The 19738-nt window shown below is 45.0% G+C and overlaps 2 protein-coding genes across 3 annotated transcripts; one reads left to right on the top strand and one right to left on the bottom strand.

Moving 5' to 3' along the window:
• Positions 1 to 3260: 3260 nt before the first annotated feature.
• Positions 3261 to 9046, bottom strand: LOC100831255 (pentatricopeptide repeat-containing protein At5g62370). 2 transcript variants are annotated; one of them, XM_003571905.4, is made up of 3 exons: positions 5566 to 9046; positions 4620 to 4862; positions 3261 to 3285 (listed from the first exon to the last, which is right to left on the bottom strand). In XM_003571905.4, exon 1 carries the CDS (start codon positions 8904 to 8906, stop codon positions 5970 to 5972), a length of 2937 nt encoding a protein of 978 aa, XP_003571953.2. In that variant the 5' UTR covers positions 8907 to 9046; the 3' UTR covers positions 3261 to 3285; positions 4620 to 4862; positions 5566 to 5969. The 2 variants fall into 2 exon arrangements, with proteins under 2 accessions (XP_003571953.2, XP_024316361.1); XM_024460593.1 differs by having other exon boundaries at positions 4620 to 9046.
• A 51-nt stretch (positions 9047 to 9097) lies between these two features.
• LOC100822879 (U1 small nuclear ribonucleoprotein 70 kDa) lies at positions 9098 to 18267 on the top strand. Its single transcript, XM_003574123.4, has 10 exons — positions 9098 to 9304; positions 9414 to 9528; positions 9615 to 9694; positions 14501 to 14576; positions 14670 to 14734; positions 14850 to 14912; positions 16478 to 16559; positions 16647 to 16809; positions 17207 to 17275; positions 17355 to 18267. Exons 1-10 carry the CDS (start codon positions 9206 to 9208, stop codon positions 17977 to 17979), a joined length of 1437 nt encoding a protein of 478 aa, XP_003574171.1. The 5' UTR covers positions 9098 to 9205; the 3' UTR covers positions 17980 to 18267.
• The last annotated feature ends 1471 nt before the right edge of the window (positions 18268 to 19738 follow it).

Here is a 19738-nt window from a genome sequence, read left to right as displayed (position 1 = left end):
CCCCACCACGGGTGAAATTCTTCATTTGGTTGGCTTGCTAGGATCGTTACTGGACCTCTGAGCGACGGGCACGTCATGGCTTGTCCCACGCGCCACGCTGCTTGCTTTGCGACCAGACCTTGGAGACCATGAACCACCTTCTTGTGGATTTCCCGTTCTCCCGCGTCCTTTGGCAGGAAGTACTCTCATGGATCCGCTCCACCTGCGTCCCGCCGACGTTCCTTTTGCGACTTGGTGGCAGGAATCCATCCGCTCGTCCCCTCCTACCACGCGAAAGGGTACGACGTCCCTGATCATGCTAACGGCATGGTCTATCTAGAAGCACCGCAACGCCGCTGTCTTCGACAATGCAACCCCCAACGTCGCCTCCCTCTTTGACTAGCTCAAGGCTGATGCTAGGTGCTGGGCGACTGCGGGCGCTGCTTGCCTCGGGGCGTTGCTGCCGGATGTCTCTAGATAGGCGCGTCGCGTTGTAATTCGGGTGTGGCCCTCTGTGGTCTTGTACATAAACTTCTTTCTATCAATGCATCAAGACGCAAAGTTTTTGCGTCTTCTCGAAAAAATGTGGAAGGTGGGGACGAGGGATGTCGACCAACATGGAGGAGTTCCTGAGGGAGGTGCGGGAGAGGCTCAAGGAGTAAAATGGCGCCCAGATCAGCAGCTGGGACCAGAATAAGCAAACCAAAGCAAGCCGCCGCTTGGGACATGGCATCCATGACGACGGTGCATAGCAGGGCGGCAGGAAATGATGTCCCGGTCAGAGTTGTTCCATTTGTTCAGAGGCGACCGCAAGCGTGCACCTGCCGGTGCCGCTAGGGGATCACACTCGTCACTGGAGTGCTGCCAGGCGACGCAAACGAGATAAGAACGTCACCGCGCCACCGAAGGTCAAAAGCAGAGGAGGAAGGAGGGGCAGGTCAGTCCAGGTGGCCACAGCCTCGCCAGTCACGGCCGTCGATTCCTAGCGAAGCCCGATGAGGCTGCATGGGCCCGTGGCCATGCCCCCACAGGTACTGCTCCGGTCGTTCTCTTTGCCAGCGACATGTCTCGCGAGCAGGCCGACATGGAGCTCTGGATAAGTCCTCTAAAACAGATGCGGGGCTGACGTTGTCAGGCCGCTGCAGCTGAAGTTTCAGTCCTGTTCGAGGCGCGGCGGCGAGCCTGAGGCAGAGCTTCAGTATCAGAGAGGGGGAGGGGGAGGGGGACGCGTGTGGGGCAGGGGGGGAGGGGGCTCCGCTTGCCACCGTGGAGTCAACACTCCCATGTGGCGGTCTAAACCAGTGATTCCACGTGCGAAACAGCCAGGGGGTCAGGATGAATGGTTTTGAAAGTTAAGCCGGGTATCTTGCCCAGTTTCAGAGTTCAGATTTTTTTTTGAACGTCTCAATAAGCTCAGGTGGGGTCAACGGACTAGGCAACATGGTCAAAAAACAACTAATTTGAAAGTAAACACAAGAATCAATTGTTCAACAAAAAAGATATATTTACTGGTAACAGTCTCTATAAATCTAAACCCTTCAGAACTTATCTATAAATTTTATAAAGTTGCAACCCACTAAGTGCAGTTAATTTAGCAAGCTACACATGCAGCCTGTCCATATCAGCAACCCATCTTCTAATACCATCTTCTAATTTTTCCACGTCAGCCTAACCGCTTCTAATTTCTAATTTCCCACGTTAGTCTGGCTGCTCAATCTCCTTGCGCGACATGGTCCCCTTCCCATGATGTGCTAACCGCCGCCGCCTCGCGCTGCCGCGCAGTGCCCCCGCTGCCGCTGCGCGTTGCACCAGCCACGGGCGAGCTCTGTCCCCTCTGCCCACGGGCAGCCCCGGCTGCCGCCAAGTGCCGTCCCCGCTGCCCCCGGGCTCCGCCCCGACCGCCGTGTCCCCACCACCCATGGGCTCAGCCCTGACCGCCGCGTCCCCGCCACCCACGGGCTCAGCCCCGGCCGCCACCGAGCGCCGTCCCCGCCTCCCCTGGGCTCAGCCCCGACCGCCGTGTCCACACCGCCCACGATCTAAGCCCCGTCCGCCGCCGAGCGCCGTCTGCGAAGGCACACAATCCACATGCTCTCTAGGTTAACACACAGAACTCCAAGATGACAAATAAATCTATCACCTTTAGAAGGATTGGTTACTTCAGTACTGCTTTGATAAGTTATCTCTCTGAATATCAAAAGGAAAATAAAATATATAACACCCCTGCCTCCTGTGACATCTGAAGATCCAATCATCAGGTTTATTTGGCATAGGCCATAGCGGTTTCCATATTCTGTTTTCTATTTTCTGGACGGGAATTGGGTTCCTGGAGATAACAATGCTACTTTCATTATGTTCTGTTTTCTGTTGCAAGCTCACAACCGATACAGATGATGTGAATTTTGATATGGTCAAAAATGCAGCAGTGGTTATTATTTTGGTAGACCATTGACCATATGCTCTGCCATCACTGTGGCCTTAATGAACAACACAGCTAATATGCTCATGAATTCGTAGATATGTGCAATTCTATGGACAGGGCTGCATTTTATGAATTTGGTGTGTATAGTGCCACAATATGAAACCATAAGTTGAATTGGAACATTGACACTGTTGGGAATTGAAAAATGATAATGAGATGAGGTAATAACAGGGGAAACAACAAGCGACTATGGTCCCGAGTGGAGAATAAATTACAGAGGCATTAGTATTCGGAAACAGCCAAACATGGTTAGAGTGATCCGAATTATATCGAAATTATTTGGTTAAAATACACAAGAGAGGATTTAGTGCAGAGAATTGCAGATCAATTGTTTCAGCCTATCTTCCATGTGCCATGTCACATATGAAATAATCTACAGTTTGTATCCCATCAGAAACTACAGAGAAATAATATTCAGCTTCAACTATTATTATCTTGGATAAATAATATATTGTTTATTTTAGCTTGCATGCAAGCTTACAGCCTGAATAATAGTCCCCTCAAAATGACTTCTATTACCAGTCTGTAGGTTTGGGGTACTTGTGGTTCAGACTGTCAAGGCTTAAGCATGCAGATTTAACTGCTCTCTTCAATCTACTATGTTTTTCTCCTAGGAGCAATTATCATTTCGGCATTAGGTTTAAATACTCCTTTCAGTGCTGCGAATAGAAATTCCAGTGACAAGTATATGTGCTCTTTTGAATTACCATCACTGTTAGCTCAGTGGAGCAAGGAAATTTATTTAGAGTTTCATATTGTTTTCTCTTCCCTGTGATATTTTGAGGCCTCTCTCTTTTTCTTCTGGTCTTCATGTTGATGTATATCTGAATGAAACATATCAGAAATACATATCAACGATATGACAATCCATGTGTGATGACTGATACGAGGTGAAAATATAACAAGAAATCTAAGGTAACAAATATTAATCAGTGTGGAAACTGCAGTATATACTATATACCAATAACTATGATGCATTTTCTTTACACTAGCCTTATGGTTCGAGGTGCCATTTCTGTAACTTTGTTTCAAAGTAACTTTTTTCCATTTGAAGTGTTAGCCTTGCATTGCTTTCTCTTTAGAAAACTGGAAGTTTCGGGATTATATCAATTGATGGTCTCTTAGCTGGATACTATGCAAAATGAAATGCTTTCAGCAAATTAAATTATTTTGAGGAAAAACTGAACTCAGATTAAAGTCATCATCTATTGCAGGGTGCTATGGGTTCTGTCTACATGTTGACAGATGTTAGCGCTGTTCATGCTACATACAAGAAGTTCATTTACCACCACCAAAGCTACATGCTTCAGTTTAAAACAAGCTCAAAGGTCCATTTAATGCAATCACGAGGAGTAAGTATTCCTCAATTTGCCTTTGATTTCTCCCAGTTTGATCAGCTTCCGTCAAAAGACAATCAATCCAAACCCCTTTTAGGTATTGCTTAACAAACTTCCTGATAATACATCTTTTTCCAAGCAACAATCCAATTTCTACATGCTTTTTTCAAACAGATTTGATTGGATTCATTAGCTACGTTGGTCCATACGACTACGCTAGGCCAGCGTCTCAGTACAAGCTCAGGAACATCCATATCTGTAACCAAGAGTAAGTCTTTTCCCCCATGTAATTTTCACTTCTATTTATCTAAATACATAACTCATTGGCACTATTTTCTCTTTGTAGTGAACAAACACAGGAAATAAACTTTTGGGGCGAGGATGGTGAAACATTTGACGAAAGCACGGTCCTCAGCAAATCAGATGGGAAGATTGTTGTTTGTGTTTTTGCTGGCCTGACCGTTGGAAAGTATTTAGGCATGTTCTCAGGAAATTATGATTTCTATTGCATTATAACTTTATTAGTTAACCCGAGGCATCTCATGGAATTATTACTTTAGCACAATGCTTTTGTTCTGTAGCTGTTTGAGTATTAGAGTATTTATCACATTCTTGCACTAATCATGGGCAGATGTATTGTTTAATATCCGCGGCAACGCGCGGGGTAACCACTAGTTTTCAATATGACTAGGACAACAGGATAAAGACCCGAGTAAGGCAGCATGGCTAGTTTACAACATATCACTTTGCCGGCATTATACATTATATTTTCTAATGAGTTTTCCAATGAATAGATAGGAGATTGGTGAAAAATTACTTACCAGCCGCTCCAAATCTGCATTGCCAGGAACAATTTCTTTCAGCAACTCCCCATACGGTATGAATGTGGTGAGAGAGTCCTGACTGCTATTTCTCTTATCGTGTCTATATTCTCAACTGTCTGTTCCACAATGACAGCAACCAGATGCTGTGCAATACCAGAATCAAATAGTAGACGTCTGGTACAAATTGCATTTGCATCCCTATCACTCTGCTCGGACTCATGCCCACGAGTACTGTTTCCCCTGCAACACTATCCCTCTTACAGTAATGATAAACATTATTTTAAACAAAAAATATTAAACGCACCTACTAGTAAGCTATTTACTATTCAGATTAGGCAAATTCCCGCAAAAGTAAATCAATGCCAGGTTAGTGTCAAGCTATGACTTAACCGAGCAGACATTGGAGTTCTAGTATGTTAGACAAGTTATTAACTGCCACTACCATATCTATGTATAGCCAATGACTAGCATAAGTAAGATCTGATCTCTGAGGGATGGCTAGAAGATGCACAGAGTGACATATTTTGTTCCTTAATGCAAAATATCTTTCGTTTTTATCTTGAGGAACTTTTATTGCTTTTTTTATTTCTAATAATTTCCAGCAGGACTGTCCCCTACTCCTACTGTTTCCGTGAAAAAGGATGTGATCTGGGGTTCTGCATGGTGCATATAGTTTAATCAGCTTGCACTACCATATCATATAAGTGTTTTATCAAATTTAACAATGAACCAGATAATGAAACATTGAATATCGTAAGAGTACCAGGTGCTTCAGAAATCAGAAGTAAACCATATTTTACAGCTTACCAAGAACTTTAGTCCAGAAAGGACATGCGCACATATGAAGCGATTATATATTTTAAATGCAAATAACCAAGAAAGTATTGTTAAAACCATATGATTAATGATTTAGAGCAAAGGTCAACAATGAAAGACTTCAAACCTGATAACACAATGATAGTGAATGGGGAGTCAAGCTAATGAGTTTGGCCAGAAATTTCTGAAGGGTTCTTCTGATTGCATGTGTTCACCACGACTGAATCGCTCAAAATTCAGAATACCATCATGAAACAACCCAAGCAAAACTCTCCGGTTACCAATTTGTAACAAGAGAGCACTGCTATGCCAGTGAAAAATCTGGAAGTCTTGAAGAATATGAGCACAGGAAGAAGATAAGCCATCGGAACCCGTGGAAAGCATTGAAACAACCCAAGCAAGACCGTCTGCTTCCGGGCTGGGTTGGGTTTTTGTCCCAAAACCACGTAAAAATGAACATGAATACATCCCTAATGAAACCAGTCACCGTATAATTAATAAGCATTTGATGCCTTTTGTAGCATACAAGAGTTATCCTACTGCATAAAGGGGCATGTTACCCTCCAATTCAAAAGCCAGATCAAGCTCTCCTTGCTTGTAGCATAGCTCCTCTAGTAACTTCTTTGTTTCTGTATCCAGAGATCTCCCTTTCTCCAGCATCATCATAAAAACTCTGTCAACCTCTCTCCACTGGTTATCTTTTGCAAGTACCAATAGCAAAGAACTATAGTTGCTATATCGTGGAATGTAGCCATGACAGAACATATCATCAAAAATATTTAGGGCGAGATCTGTTGAGTTTTCAGCAAGAAGCTGCTCCATGATTTTGTCATAGGCAGCCTTACTGGGGACAAAGCCTCTTTTCTGCATCATCAGGAAAAATGACAGCGCTTCTTTCGTTCTTCGAGCAAGAGAAAGCCCCTTAATAAAAGTGTTGTATACTACATCATCAAAAACATGGCCATCACTGTTCAACGAGTTAAATAGTTGGATAGCACGATTGCTGTCTCCTAATCTTATATCATTATTCATGAGTATTGTATATGTCACATGATTGGGAAGAACACCAGATTGTTCCATCAATGACAACAGATTATAAGCATCATCCATCTTTTGTGCTCTACAGAGGCCATTGAGCATCCCGTTATAGATGTGTAAATCAGGCATCATCCCACTTTCCACGAGATCTTGTATTATATTCTGAGCAAGATCAATCTTTTCTTCTGAGGACATCCGCTTCTTCTTCTGTTTCCCTTTTCTTGTACCAAAAGATATTTGGGGCAGCAGTCTAAACAACATATACCTTGCTTCATCCAGCTTTGCAGCCAAAGACGGCCTCATGTCTCGACGATCAATATTTCGGCAAATGCCAGTTACTAGTGCCCCGTAGGTAATCAGATCAGGTTCAACATGGTTTTTCATCATCAAATCAACAAGGTCTAGACCTAACCATTCCTCTCCTTTCCTAAAGAACTGATTTATAAGCATTGTATAAATAACAGTTTGGGTTGCGAAGCCTTCCTCCAGCATTCTTTCCAGATAATGGAGAGCCTTCCTGATTTTATTATCCTTTACCAACCCATTTATTAGGGCACCATAAGCATGGGAACCAGGTTGTAAACCTCGCTCAAGCATTTCATCGAAAACACGGCAGGCGGCCTTTGTGTGCCTCATAGTGGAATATCCATTAAGAAGTGTTGTGTAAATAACCTCATCTGGCACTAGTCCAGCTTCAATCATTTGGCGGAGCGTAAACTCTGCTTCTTTGAAGTGCCCCAGTCTGCAGAGGCATGCTATGATGGAATCATATACTGCAATAGAAGGCTCTAGCCCGTCCTTTGCCATTTCATCAAACAGACTTAGCGCACTCTCTATATCACCAATTTTACAGTATGCGGTTACCATGATTGAATTCGTGGACATATCAGGTCTGACACCTCTGCTCTGCATAAGATTAATGAGTGTCCTAGCATCATCCATGCGCTTTTGTCTGCACAGATATTTTATCACAATGTTGTATGTTAAGACTGAAGGTTCATAACCATAAGCTACCAACTTGTCCAATAGATAGTACGACACATCTAATCTCCCCTCTGAGCACATGGCAATTATCATCATATTCAAAATAGCATCAATAGGGAGCAGATTGCTTCTCATCATCTCATCAAGAAGGCGCTCAGCCTCCTGCTGCAAACTCATGTTTGAGCAACCACTGGCCAGCGAAGAAAGTTCCAGCAGTTCGCCACTACAATCCAACTTCGCAACCGCCTTCAGCGCTTTCCTCACAAAAACAACCTCCCAGCCCTTGGGGAAGAACCTTGCAATTGAAATAAACAGCACATGATCAGGGAAAACACCCCTCTCCAACATCTTGGTGAACAGCTGCTCAGCCTCTACCAATTTTCCTTCCTTGCAAAGAGATGTCATCAACATAGTGTAACACCTCAAATCAGGAGAGACACCGCCCCTCACCATCACATTGTAGAGTTCCATGGCAGCACCAACCCACTTGTTCTTACAATACCACCACATCATCACATTGTATGTCACTGGGGTCGGCTCCATTCCCCTGTCCTTCATCTCCTGGTACAGCTCCCAGCCATGGTCTACATACCCATGCTCAAACAAACCACCAATCATTGTGGTATAAGCATATGCATCCAACTGAGCACCTTCATTCACCCGCATCCTATTAAAGACATCCATTGCCAGTTCCAGCCGCCCCTCCTGACATAAACCCTTGACAAGCGCTGTCCCTAGCATCCTATCCAAATACATCCCATTCTTCACCATGAGACAGCACATTTCGTCAGCCTCGAGCGAGCGGCGCGCCTTGCAGTAGGTAAACACGAGTGACTTGTAGACACGAACTGGTGGCGCCAAGCCCAAGCCAAGCATTACGTCGAACAGGAAGCGGGCCTTATCAACCGCGCCCTTGGAGCACAGGCCATGGATGAGAAAGGGGAACTTCGACACGGGCAGCGGCGAAGGAGCACCTTCCCAGAGCACAAACAGGTCCACCACCTCGGAGTACATGGAAGCCGCGCACATTGCGCGGAGGAGTGCTGCACTGGAGGCGGGCGAGGGGACGTAGCGCGATTCGATGAGGTGATCAAAGCAAGTAAGCGCGGAGGCGATGTTGCCGAGGTGCGAGTGGCAGGCCACGAGCGCGTCCGAGAGGGCCGGGTCGGTGTGAGCCAGGCCGATTCGTGAGGCGACGGCGCGCGCGTTCGCGAGCAGACCCCGGTGCAGCAGTGAGAGGAGGAGCTCGGCGCAGTGGGCTGCGTGGGAGAGGGAAGAGCGGGAGCACATGGCGCGGGCGGGAGTCTGGAGGCCACGCAGCGCGCGGACGGGCGGCGACGTTCGCGGAGGAGCGGGGCGTCGGAGTGCGGCATGGAGGGGAGCGCGGCTCGGCAAGCGTGGAGAGAAGCAGGAGACGAGGAGGCGGAGCTGCGACGAGCACAGCATGGAGCGGGCATGACCTGGAGGAGGCGGATTTTTGTGGAGTGTGGACGTCTAGGCGGCGACGGGGGCGGCGGCGGCGGCGGCGAGCACTTGACGAGACATGTGGGACGACATAGAAACCGAAGGGGACTGGGGGCAAGTCACAGCTGACATGTGGGCCGAATGGCCGATAAATCAGTTTCCGGCTTTCCGCCTCCACACCAATGGAATGGAAAATATAAAACAAGCAAAGCGTTCTCCCCACCATCGCTGGTACAATCTCTCTCCCCCGAGCTCGCAAATCACTCCAAGCCGTCGCCGCCATGGGCGACTACGGCAACGCGATGATGCGGAACCAGGACGCCGGTGTGCAGTCCCGCACGAAGGCGCAGAGCCGTGCCAACCTCCTCCAGCTCAAGCTCGTAAGCCTTCTCCCACCTAAACCCTAACCCTAGCTCCCCTCGCCTTCTTCCCTTTCGATTCGTTTTCTATCTGAAATTTGATTGATTCTGTGTGGCCGTTGGGTGGCAGATCGGTCAGAGCCATCCGACGGGGCTCACGACCAACCTGCTGAAGCTGTTCGAGCCACGGCCGCCGCTCGAGCACAAGCCACCCGTCGAGAAGCGCAAATTGCCAGCTTATACGGGTATATAATCATTTTCGCCTCGAGCAATTTTGTATGTGATCAATGCCAGCTGAGTTGCTGACGGGCTGTTGTTGGTTGTTTCGCAGGGATGGCGCAGTTTGTGTCACGGTTTGCGGAGCCAGGTGACACCGAGTATGCTCCACCTGTCCCCACATGCGAGACTAGGGTATGTTTTTGCCATTGCTCCTGCAATTTTTGCTGCATTTTTTGTGCCGACATTCTTTAGTGTTATCCATATCCCAAGATGTTTAGTCATACAGTCTCATGATATGCTATTATCCTAGTAGAATGTCTGTTAATTATTTATGGCTTTAAATGGCTGTACTCGGGTATTTTATTGCAAACTAGCAGTGAGCCCGTGCGTTGCGACGGAATACATATCGTCATGTCCAACGGTAAGGAAAACGAGAACTGATAATGAAATCTTGAAGAACACCGGCAAACAAAATGAGAGCTCGAGAATAGAAACTTGATTTATACAGTGTACATAAAAAAAATCAAACATGTTACTTTAGGTGTCTCTCAATATAATGCTACAGCTGAGACCGGAATTCATGTAACTAAATGTCACTCCCCCTTTTCTGCTAAGCAGCTAAAGACCGAAATAATAGCATCATGCTGAAATAGTAGTGCTTAACATTGATGGCAATAATGCTTTTGGAGTTCATACAACACTGGAATTTGGACCTGAGAACTGAGATGTTCAGGTCACAACCCAAATTACATATATATGTTGGTAAACTATTGTTTTATTTCCCTGAGAGTCTCGTGGCGTAACCGTCGGCAGTCGGAACCCATGACGTACATATTGACCGTGTACAACAAGGTGTTAGGAGGTTGAGCACAAGGGAGATGAAATGGTGCTTGTCCTCTTAAATCTGTTGCTGTTCTGAACCTGTGGTGTCCCTTCGTGCCATCAGTGCGTGCTTGTCCTCTGAAAAACTAAGGGCTCTAAAACCAAAGTGCTGATAAACTGTACCTCAATAGCCTCCTTCACAGCCTGCCTATGCTTCTTCTCCTGTGACCAATGTTGAAAATAGTTGATCGATGGCACACGTAAAGTAAATATTACCCTATAGGTTTAGAATTACCAGGCAAGCAAATTAAGCCTTCAAAACATGAACTCATAGAAAAACAAGGGAATGACTGTCAAAATGTTGTATTAGTTTGTAGGTTAACTCAAAGAAAATAGGGAATAATTTAGAACTGAGAACCAGAGCTTTATTTTCCATTGTGACCATTTATAATTGTGCTTTTCACCTCAATGTTACTTTAAGATCCGAGTTACTTTTAAATTCATCATTTTTTCTTCATATTCTTCTTTTCAGAACATGTGGAATATTTTTTCCATTTATTCAAAATTCTTGTACGGAGTGCCACTCTGGAATATTTAAAGAAACAATTGGCATGACTGGTCCTTGGTTGATTGAGTGCACAGTATTCATCATCTTCTGATATTTTAACATGTGTTAAACTACAATGAACACAAAGCCATAATAGGAAAATATGGATCAGGGTGGTACCTTTGACAGGTTTTTAAGGGCACCAAGAAATAGAAATACACTCAGCCTTTTTGCGCTTTGACACAGAAAAGTTCAGAAAAAGAGAAAGAAATACCACCGAAGGAAGTTTTGATGGATGTGGTGGTGGCTGACAAGCTCCAGCACCTCCTCCTCTTCGTCTTCTACTGTTTGGAAAAAATAACATCAGCTCTAATAATCTGAAATGAAACATGATTTCCCCTAACTAATAGATCCCATGGCAGAGCAAAGCTTGGTACAGTATCTAACAGAAACAGCAAATAGGTACTAATTTGCGTACTATGGTTATTATTTGTTGAACATGCCAATCTGATACTTGTACTATTCATGCTGGGTAGCCAGGAAATAGTGAAAGCTAAAGGGAGAGACTAATTCTCAGCTACCTGAAATATTTTTTGGGTCTCAGTCAGTTTTTTGTTTTGTTGATAACCAGACACTCCCTGAGCTATTGAGCTGAAAACGAAGCTAACACAAGAAAGCACAAGCATCAGCCCCCTACTATTGATATCACCCTCTTGTATAAACAAACTGAGCATCCGACAGTGTACAACCCTTCTTAGAAAAATTTAAAACTAAACTGAAACTTAAATTCGAACTGAAACTTAATCCTAAAAATCAAATAAGAAAAGAGAAACTTAAATTCAAACTGAACCTGAACCCTCCTAGTTAATTTCAAGTATTTAACACTTCGAACTAAAACTGAAACTTATAGCTGAACCTAGGAGACACACAAAGCTAATTTAGTGGCAGCACCTGGAGGACCAAGGATAGAAATTAATGAATCAATCAAATATATGGAGCTGAATTTAAATGGGATTTTTTTGGCATATGAACACCAACTTCATGGGTCATGTAATACCCAGCAAAGACTACAATTGAGCAATACCTTCAGCTACACCTATATCTGTAGCAGGACTGGTTCTATTCTATGATTGAAGCATGGTTCAAAAAAGCGGTAAGCGGTAAGCGATCGGCGAGGCTCCGATTAGAGGAATTCACGCTTAATCGCGCTTAAGCGGTGCTTAAGCGTTTGTACGGACAGCTCAAAATGTAGAATTTCTGGCACACATGAACCAAAATTCTGTGTGTTTTTCCTATCCTGTTGGCAGCAAGTAGGGGAATGAAGCAAGGGAGCAGGCAGCAGCAATTACCTGAGGCGAGGAAGAGCTTCACTCAAAGCCCAGGTCGGGGACGAAGTACGAACACTCGAACAGGGGATGGGAATCTCAATCTGGACGGACGGACGGGGAGGGGAATCAGGTTGTGTGGAGGAAGAGGAGGGAGGCGCGGTCGTTGGAGAAGTCTGACCGGCGACAGGGAGGACCTGCACCGGCGGAGGGGCTTGATCTGCGCCGGGGGCGCGCGGGACGGCTTCAATGGCGCCGCCGTCTCTGAGATCTCTCTCTCTATCTCTCTCTCTCTCTCTCTCTCCCTGTTCTCTGTATCGACCCGAGGAGTAGTCGATCCCCTGCGATGCCGCACGTATCTGCGACCCCAAAATTTCCCCTCCAGGGTGCGGCCCGAAATTTTCCTCCCGCCCGCGCGCGCCGACCCAACCGCGTCCCTGGCGCATTTCCAGAAAATCGACGCTTCAGCGCCCGCTTCCGCGCGCTCAAAAATTAAGTGGACCGCTTAATCGCGCGTACCGCTCAATCGAGCGCGCAGGCCAGAATGGAGGCGTTTTGCCTCCGCCTCGCTCTAATCGGCGCTTAAGCGCCCGCTTTTTTCCGCTTTTTCGAAACATGGATTGAAGAGTTCTCCACACCTGTTTCCAGCGATATCACTTCTGTGTGGCCCTCCATTGCATCCTACAGGTACCATCACAGTAAGGTGTGTCAAGCCAAACATATCATATGCCAGCAAACGAGTTAATATGTGGTGATATTGCACATAGTCACTTAATTATTTGGGACTTGAGGGTCAAGATCCCTGTGCATTCAGACCAATAGACCATGGATAAGAGACAACATAAGTAACGTTGTGGTCTCGATTGCTGCAAGTAGTCACAAATAAATTATGCTGTAGTAAGATAAAGACGACAGGCTATCCTAAACTTAGTTGGATCGTGAAGATGCCGTTTAATAATTCACGATTGGAGCAAGAGATAACCTGACATTTGCCGTGTGGTTAGTTCCTACAACTAGGTGTGTGCTGTGCTGTGTCCAGTGTCCACCCCACAAAACAGAATAATCTCACACCTCCATGCTAGCATCATTGCATGAAAGAACCAAGACAGTTACTTCTTGATGCTAGACTGGTCATTCAGAAAGTCGTGCCTCCCCCCCCCCCCCCCCCCTCCTGCATGCAGCCGTTGTAGTGTTTCATGAAACTCATCACCAGTCTAAATGGATGAAATAATAGTGCAACCTGATTCAGAAGACAATAATGAATTGGACAAGCTGGAAGCATATAAATTTTTGCATTTACCTGACTGCTAGCAAGAAGGTCGCCTGGGAGAAATGCAGGGAGCTTCCTCAATTGATCCACCATCAAGGAGCGCCTTGCGCCTCCAGCACGAAATCCCCTTCCTCGTTGACGCTTCCTCGGGCCTTTGTACCGCGAGCTGCTGCTGTCGCCAGGAGGGGGCAGCTGCAGCGGTGCCCCTCCATCTACGGGCGAGGTCGGTGGTGCGCAACCAGGGGGCAGCGGCGGTGGCGGCATCCCTCCTCTGCGGGAGAGGACGGCGGTGGCTGGGCGAATGGACCGGCGGTGGCTGAAGGAAGAGACGGCCGCGCGTGCGGCCGGTGGTGGGTGAGCGGCGTGCGGATCCCAGAAACCGGCGGCGGTTGGAGGAAGAGAGGGCCAGAGGGGTGCGCCGTGCGCGTGCGACGTGGGTTGTTTATTTCGGATTATTTTTTTCCGTTCGCGTGGGAGGTTTTTTTCCGCTCGGGATAATCTGAGGCATTGGTGCAGATTGGATCCGACGGTCCAGAACGAGTGGACGGTGAGCCATGGGTAAACTGTGTGTTTATAGTAGTAGATATAGTTGTCAGAGGAAAACCTATTTGTTAACCTTGTATAGCAAACACTTGCTGGGCATCGAATTGTTAAGGTATCAATGTTAATATGTGAATTTTGATAACAATGTGTGCTAGAAGCACAAACAATTTGGCATTGATCTAGTGAAATAATCAGATAATGCAAAGATAATATCTTGATGCCATATTTACATCTAAATTTAGTTTGTAGATGATAAATAAGTGAATTTTCGATTCCATTGTTTGCACTTTGAAAAGTTATGATCCCCTTCTTTCAAGCGATTTTTTTAAGCTTGTAAAAATTAAAGAAATATTCTACACAAAGTATGTCCCTTGTTAATGATATTAATACATAAAGTATGTTACTCATGTTCTCCCTATCAAGGTTATCAGTTTTATACTTCTATTTGTTTCTACTCTTTCTGATTTTAGTATTTTATTTTGTGTATACAGGCTGAAAAGAAGGATAGAATTCGCCAACTTAAGCTTGAGCAAGGTGCAGCTAAGGTTGCTGAAGAGCTTCAGAAGTGTAAGTTATTTTCTAAAAGCCAAAAATAAGCCACAGTGCCCCTTTTCCGTTACGGATATAGTAACATTGTTATTTTGAAATTGTTTCATATAGATGACCCGCAAAATGACCCCAATGTCACTGGAGATCCGTACAAAACACTCTTTGTTGCAAGACTTGTGAGTATATTTGCTGCATGACTTAGACATCCTTTAGTTCTGTGAAGGCAACATAGCCGATGAGTTGTTTTTGTTTTGTGACTTGATGCTCACTGAATTTCCGTAACTTTTACAGAACTACGAAACATCCGAGCAGAAGGTTAAAAGGGACTTTGAAGCTTATGGACCTATTAAAAGGGTAAGTATACATGGCAAATCCCAGTGCAGGTGAAGTTATTCCTCATTGGTAAGGTTTTCAATTATTCTAAAATTGGTAAACCATCATGGGTGAAATCTGCGGAAATTTTTGCTTCACCATCTTATGTATCGTCCTTGTAGTTCTTGACCCTGTGACAATGTGCTACATGGGAATGAGTGGTTCTAGGTTTTCTCTTGTTGCTTGCACAGTTACATCGTACAGGATAAGAAACTTTCAACACTACAAGCTTTTCTAAAAGGTGTACTTTTTTTGCTTTATTGTTTATTTTTTTTGGGAAAATTCTGCAGGTTTTTTTTTTCAGAAGAAAATTTCTTTCTCTTGTTTTTAGCGATAGCGCTATTACTATATGTTTCAGAGCTGACAAAACACTTGCTTTGGTTTATACATGTATTGTTTTCTCCACAATAGCTTATATAGGCATCAATCGTCTTGGGAGGTCCTGAACCATTTCTCCATGTAACACATCTTTAAATCATGTGAGAATTAGATGTCCACTAGGGAGGTTGATACACCTTAATGACTCCGTGGGTAGGTAAATGGAGTTCAGATTTTGTGGTAATTAAGTTAGTGTTCACACTGAATCATTGGCAAGCCATCTTAATCTGTGCACAGTTCGTAGAACATGTGAAGACTGGAAGATTTTTCTGGTAAAACAAATGTGCATGAACAGGTAAGTTTGATGCTAGCTTTCTTAGTATCAGTCTCTATATAATGTCAGAATTACCGAGGGACAGAACAAACAATTTGCTTCTGCCAAAGGCAGCAAAGGTAGTGGTGGCTTCTATGGTTATTATTTCCTGTCCGACAAATCTCCTATATTGATTAGCTGGAGCAGACAAGCGTGAAGAGTTGTTACAATGTCAAAAGTAAGCGTAGATGATTTTTATGTTTTTATAAAGGCAGCTTATCTGCAGGAGATTTCCACATTTCGAGACTTTAGGTCAGCTTGTGAGTGTAGTATTCATAGTTACTTTCCATGAGCTATTAAAGGTACTAGTGATGCTGCCAAGTTCTTCTTCTCATGGAGAAAACATCAGAAAAATATATTGCTAATGCCATCTCTCAACTCCTAGAGTTGAGGATTCTTCCATTTCCCTTCGTGTAAGGAATACTCATCCATCCTCCCTATATCACCTTGATTCATGTAATTGTTCTTGCTATTTTGTTTGTCTTGATCACAAAGGTTGAACAAATTATACGGAAGTCGGAGAGGGCAATTTGGTATAGTATTTAGTCTCTGCCATACAATATTTTTTCCCTTAAGTTCCCTGGTAAGGGGGTATGCAATATATTTTTCAACAATACGCCAATCTGCCAGACTCCGCTTTGCCTCGAACTGTGTTCATGTGTGCTGGATTTCAATCCTCACGTGGAAGCTCTACACATGCAAGGTTAGCACGGCTAGTTAGGCTAATGCCTTCCTGTCGTGCAACATAAAATATGTTTTTAGCCAAACTACTGTATGTAATGATAACCACTAGTATTTAAGTCGAATGCAGCTTTATTTCTGAAAAATCCCTGATTACTATCTTTGAGCTTTGCAGGTTCGGCTTGTAACTGACAAGGTAACAAATAAACCTAGAGGATATGCATTCGTAGAGTATGTGCACACTCGGGACATGAAAAGTAAGTTTGTGGTCAGCATGTCCAATGCATGTTCGTTCGTTTTGCTGATGCCTGACCAATTCGCGGCCCTTTTTTGGTTGTCACTAGGTGCTTACAAGCAAGCTGATGGGCGAAAAGTGGACAACAAGAGGGTGCTGGTTGACGTGGAACGTGGTAGAACTGTTCCAAATTGGCGTCCCAGGAGATTGGGTGGTGGACTTGGATCAAGCAGGATTGGTGGTGAAGATGCCTCCCAGAAGCATTCTGCTAGGTATATTTATTTTCTTGTTCTGATAACTTGAAGAATTGTTTATTCTTAGAATGAGTTAAGAACTTGTATAGTTAATTGACAAATTTCTTGTATGTTACTGAATTTGTTTGTTTGTTGCAGCATTTTTCGCTCTAATTTGTCTTCTGCTCTATTTGTCTGTTATACTTTTATGTCTTACTGATCTAGAGGGACTTTGACATCATTTGGTTTACGTTGAAGTTTGATATTATTGCACTTTAGGTATGTTCGATATACTGCAGTATTTTTATATATAACCATGGTCGTTGTTGCGTGTATAGATGGTGGTGCCATAACATGTGGATTTTTAGGGTATTACTGCTGTTACTATGTTGGATTATCTTATTAGTTCCTTGTGCTAATATGTTTTTGTTATCAGAGAGCAGCAGAATGCTGCTGGGCGCCCTAGATCAGAAGAGCCTAGGAGGGATGATCGTCCTGCAGATCGGTAAGCCTTTAATATCCTTAAATTTATCATCTTACTTTGATGCTTGTTATTCTTTGACACCATAATGCTTCTGCTGCAGGGATCGTGAGAAATCGCGTGAAAGAGTGCGGGAAAGAGATCGTGATGAGAGAACCCGTGAACGCTCCCATGACAGGACTCGTGATCGTGATCCAAGGGAAGAGAAGCACCACCATAGAGATCGTGAGAGGACTCGGGACAGGGATCGAGAACGGGACCAGGAGAGAGACCGCGGGCGTGACCGCCGTGATAGAGATAGGCACAAGGATCATGGTCGGGACCGAGACCAGGATAGGGACAGGAAACGTGAGCGTTCTCATGGCAGGGGCAGGGATCGTGACAGAGATTACGAGCATGTGAGCCATGAGCAGGACCCTGCCAGGGACCGAGACCGAGATTACAAGCGTGCACGCCATGAACATGACCGTGGTCACTTTCAGGAGAGTGATGCTGATTATGGCAATGGTGACCCCAGCTATAACCAGCACAGAAGCCATGAGCAGTATGGTTATAGCCAAGGACATGGGCATGAGACTGAGCGCTCAAAGCGTGATAATTCGCACAGTAAGATGGCAAACAATTATCTGGGACAGCCTAACGATGCAGAACCTGAAGTCCCTGAGGAAGGCGAGGCATATGAGGAAGGTGACTACCAGCATAACCGGCCAGATGAATACAGGAACTGAAACTGTCATGACAGCTGCAGTAAGGCTTTTCTACTTTGAAATCTCGTTATGTCAGGTGTTGGGTGCTTGTGTTGCTGCCGAGAGGCAGAAGCTCTTTGTTGTTGGCTAGTTCAAAATCAGCCCAATTGTTTTGGGCATGTTTGTGTTTGTAATAAGAACTTTTTAGAAGATGTATGTAATTTTTGAGCCGATGGGCAATCAATGTGAACTGATCCGTGTGATTTATGTAAGTGATTTATGTAATTTTTGTTGGCAATCAATGTGAACTCTCTATACACCATTTTTTAATGGTTTCTCGAAATTTATTAGGTGCAAATCGCTAGTATGTGGCTGGTAAACTTTTTATGGTGAACGTGGAATCTAAGTTAAGGGACTTCTGCTAATCTATCTGCTCCCTCCGTTTCTAAACACTTGTTGCTGTTTTAGTGCAAATTTGTACTAAAACAGCGACAAGTATTTAGAAACGGAGGAAGTATATCTATTTAGGAAAGGAGGAAGTAGCGCAAATTTGTACTAAAACAGCGACAAATATTTAGGAACGGAGGAGGTATATCTATTATTTAGGAAAGGAGGAAGTATATCTAAGTAGCAGCCTCCCAAGGATTTTCTTGGCTTCTCACGCTTCCACGACATCCCTTTCTCAGTGCACAGTTCCGTTGACGCGATAGACCCAGTCGCACGGTCCCGTTTCCGCAATACCGTTCCATCCAGCTACTATGTTCTCTCACAGCAATATCTAAGGGCAACTCCAACGGCGCGACCCAAACGGATCGTTTTTTTCGGTCATTTTGGTCTGTTTGGGTCGTGGGCCGAATAGAAAAAAGGTATAATCCGGTCTTTTCCGTTTGGGTCGGGCATTTCATCCAGCGGGACGACCCATTTCACACGCACACCCACGCAAGCACGCACACACAAAAAGGGACATACAAACGATAGCCATTTCATATATAATACTCCCTCTCTGATCCTAAATTCTTGATTCAAATCTGTCCAAATATGGAAATATCTATTCTTAAAAATCATCTAGATACATGTAATATTTCGACAATAATTTAGGATCGGAGGGAGTAGATGAAAATGCTTACATATATAGATGAAATTAGTACTGATGATATTAAAACTACTACATATAATAATAAAAGAAAAAATTACGCAAGACCACCACATTTGAGGCGCTTATCTAGAAAAACCACTTTTTTTGAAAAAAATTCAAATCACCACCGTTTTTCGGGCCGGAGGTACTCCCACGCAGTGATTTCCCAGTTGAGTTCGTTTTGACGGTAAAACTGACACGGGGGTCCACCTGTTGGTGCCACCGTGGCGCCAACGTGGACAAGTCGTCCACCTGTCTATCCAATCCACGGTTCCTTTCTTCCCTCCAAAACCCGACACTCGCCATGGGCGTGGCCGTGGCCTCGACCTCCTCCTCTCTCGCCGTCCTGAACCACCCTCATTTTCTACGCTCTAGCCCCCTTCTCCATTCCAAACCTTTCAAGCCTCTCAAACCCGTGAGATCCCCTTCCCGCGCCCTCGTCGACGCCGACACCGCGGCCGCAGCCGCTCCCCGCACGAGCCAGGCGGAGCTCCGGCCGGACACCAAGAACGCGCACGCCCTCTCCCTCCTCGACCACCTATCCCACCGTGGCGTCCCCGCGAGCCCCTCCGCATTCGTCGCTCTCCTCTCCGCCTGCCACTCCCTAGCGCACGCTCGCCGGATCCATGCCAACCTCCGCGTCTACGGCCTTGACTCCAACGAGTT

The sequence above is a fragment of the Brachypodium distachyon genome, chromosome 3, assembly GCF_000005505.3.
Source record: "Brachypodium distachyon strain Bd21 chromosome 3, Brachypodium_distachyon_v3.0, whole genome shotgun sequence".
Lineage (NCBI taxonomy): Eukaryota > Viridiplantae > Streptophyta > Magnoliopsida > Poales > Poaceae > Brachypodium > Brachypodium distachyon.
Note: the sequence above shows the minus strand (reverse complement) of the source record. Positions and strands in the feature narration are given on the sequence as shown.

Coding starts and splice junctions, on each gene's coding strand:
- LOC100822879 (XM_003574123.4), top strand. CDS start 9,206: ATGGGCGACTACGGCAACGCGATGATGCGGAACCAGGACGCCGGTGTG. Junction 16,560..16,646: donor GCACACTCGGGACATGAAAA/GTAAGTTTGTGG, acceptor GGTTGTCACTAG/GTGCTTACAAGCAAGCTGAT. Junction 17,276..17,354: donor GATGATCGTCCTGCAGATCG/GTAAGCCTTTAA, acceptor CTTCTGCTGCAG/GGATCGTGAGAAATCGCGTG.
- LOC100831255 (XM_024460593.1), bottom strand. CDS start 8,906: ATGCTGTGCTCGTCGCAGCTCCGCCTCCTCGTCTCCTGCTTCTCTCCA.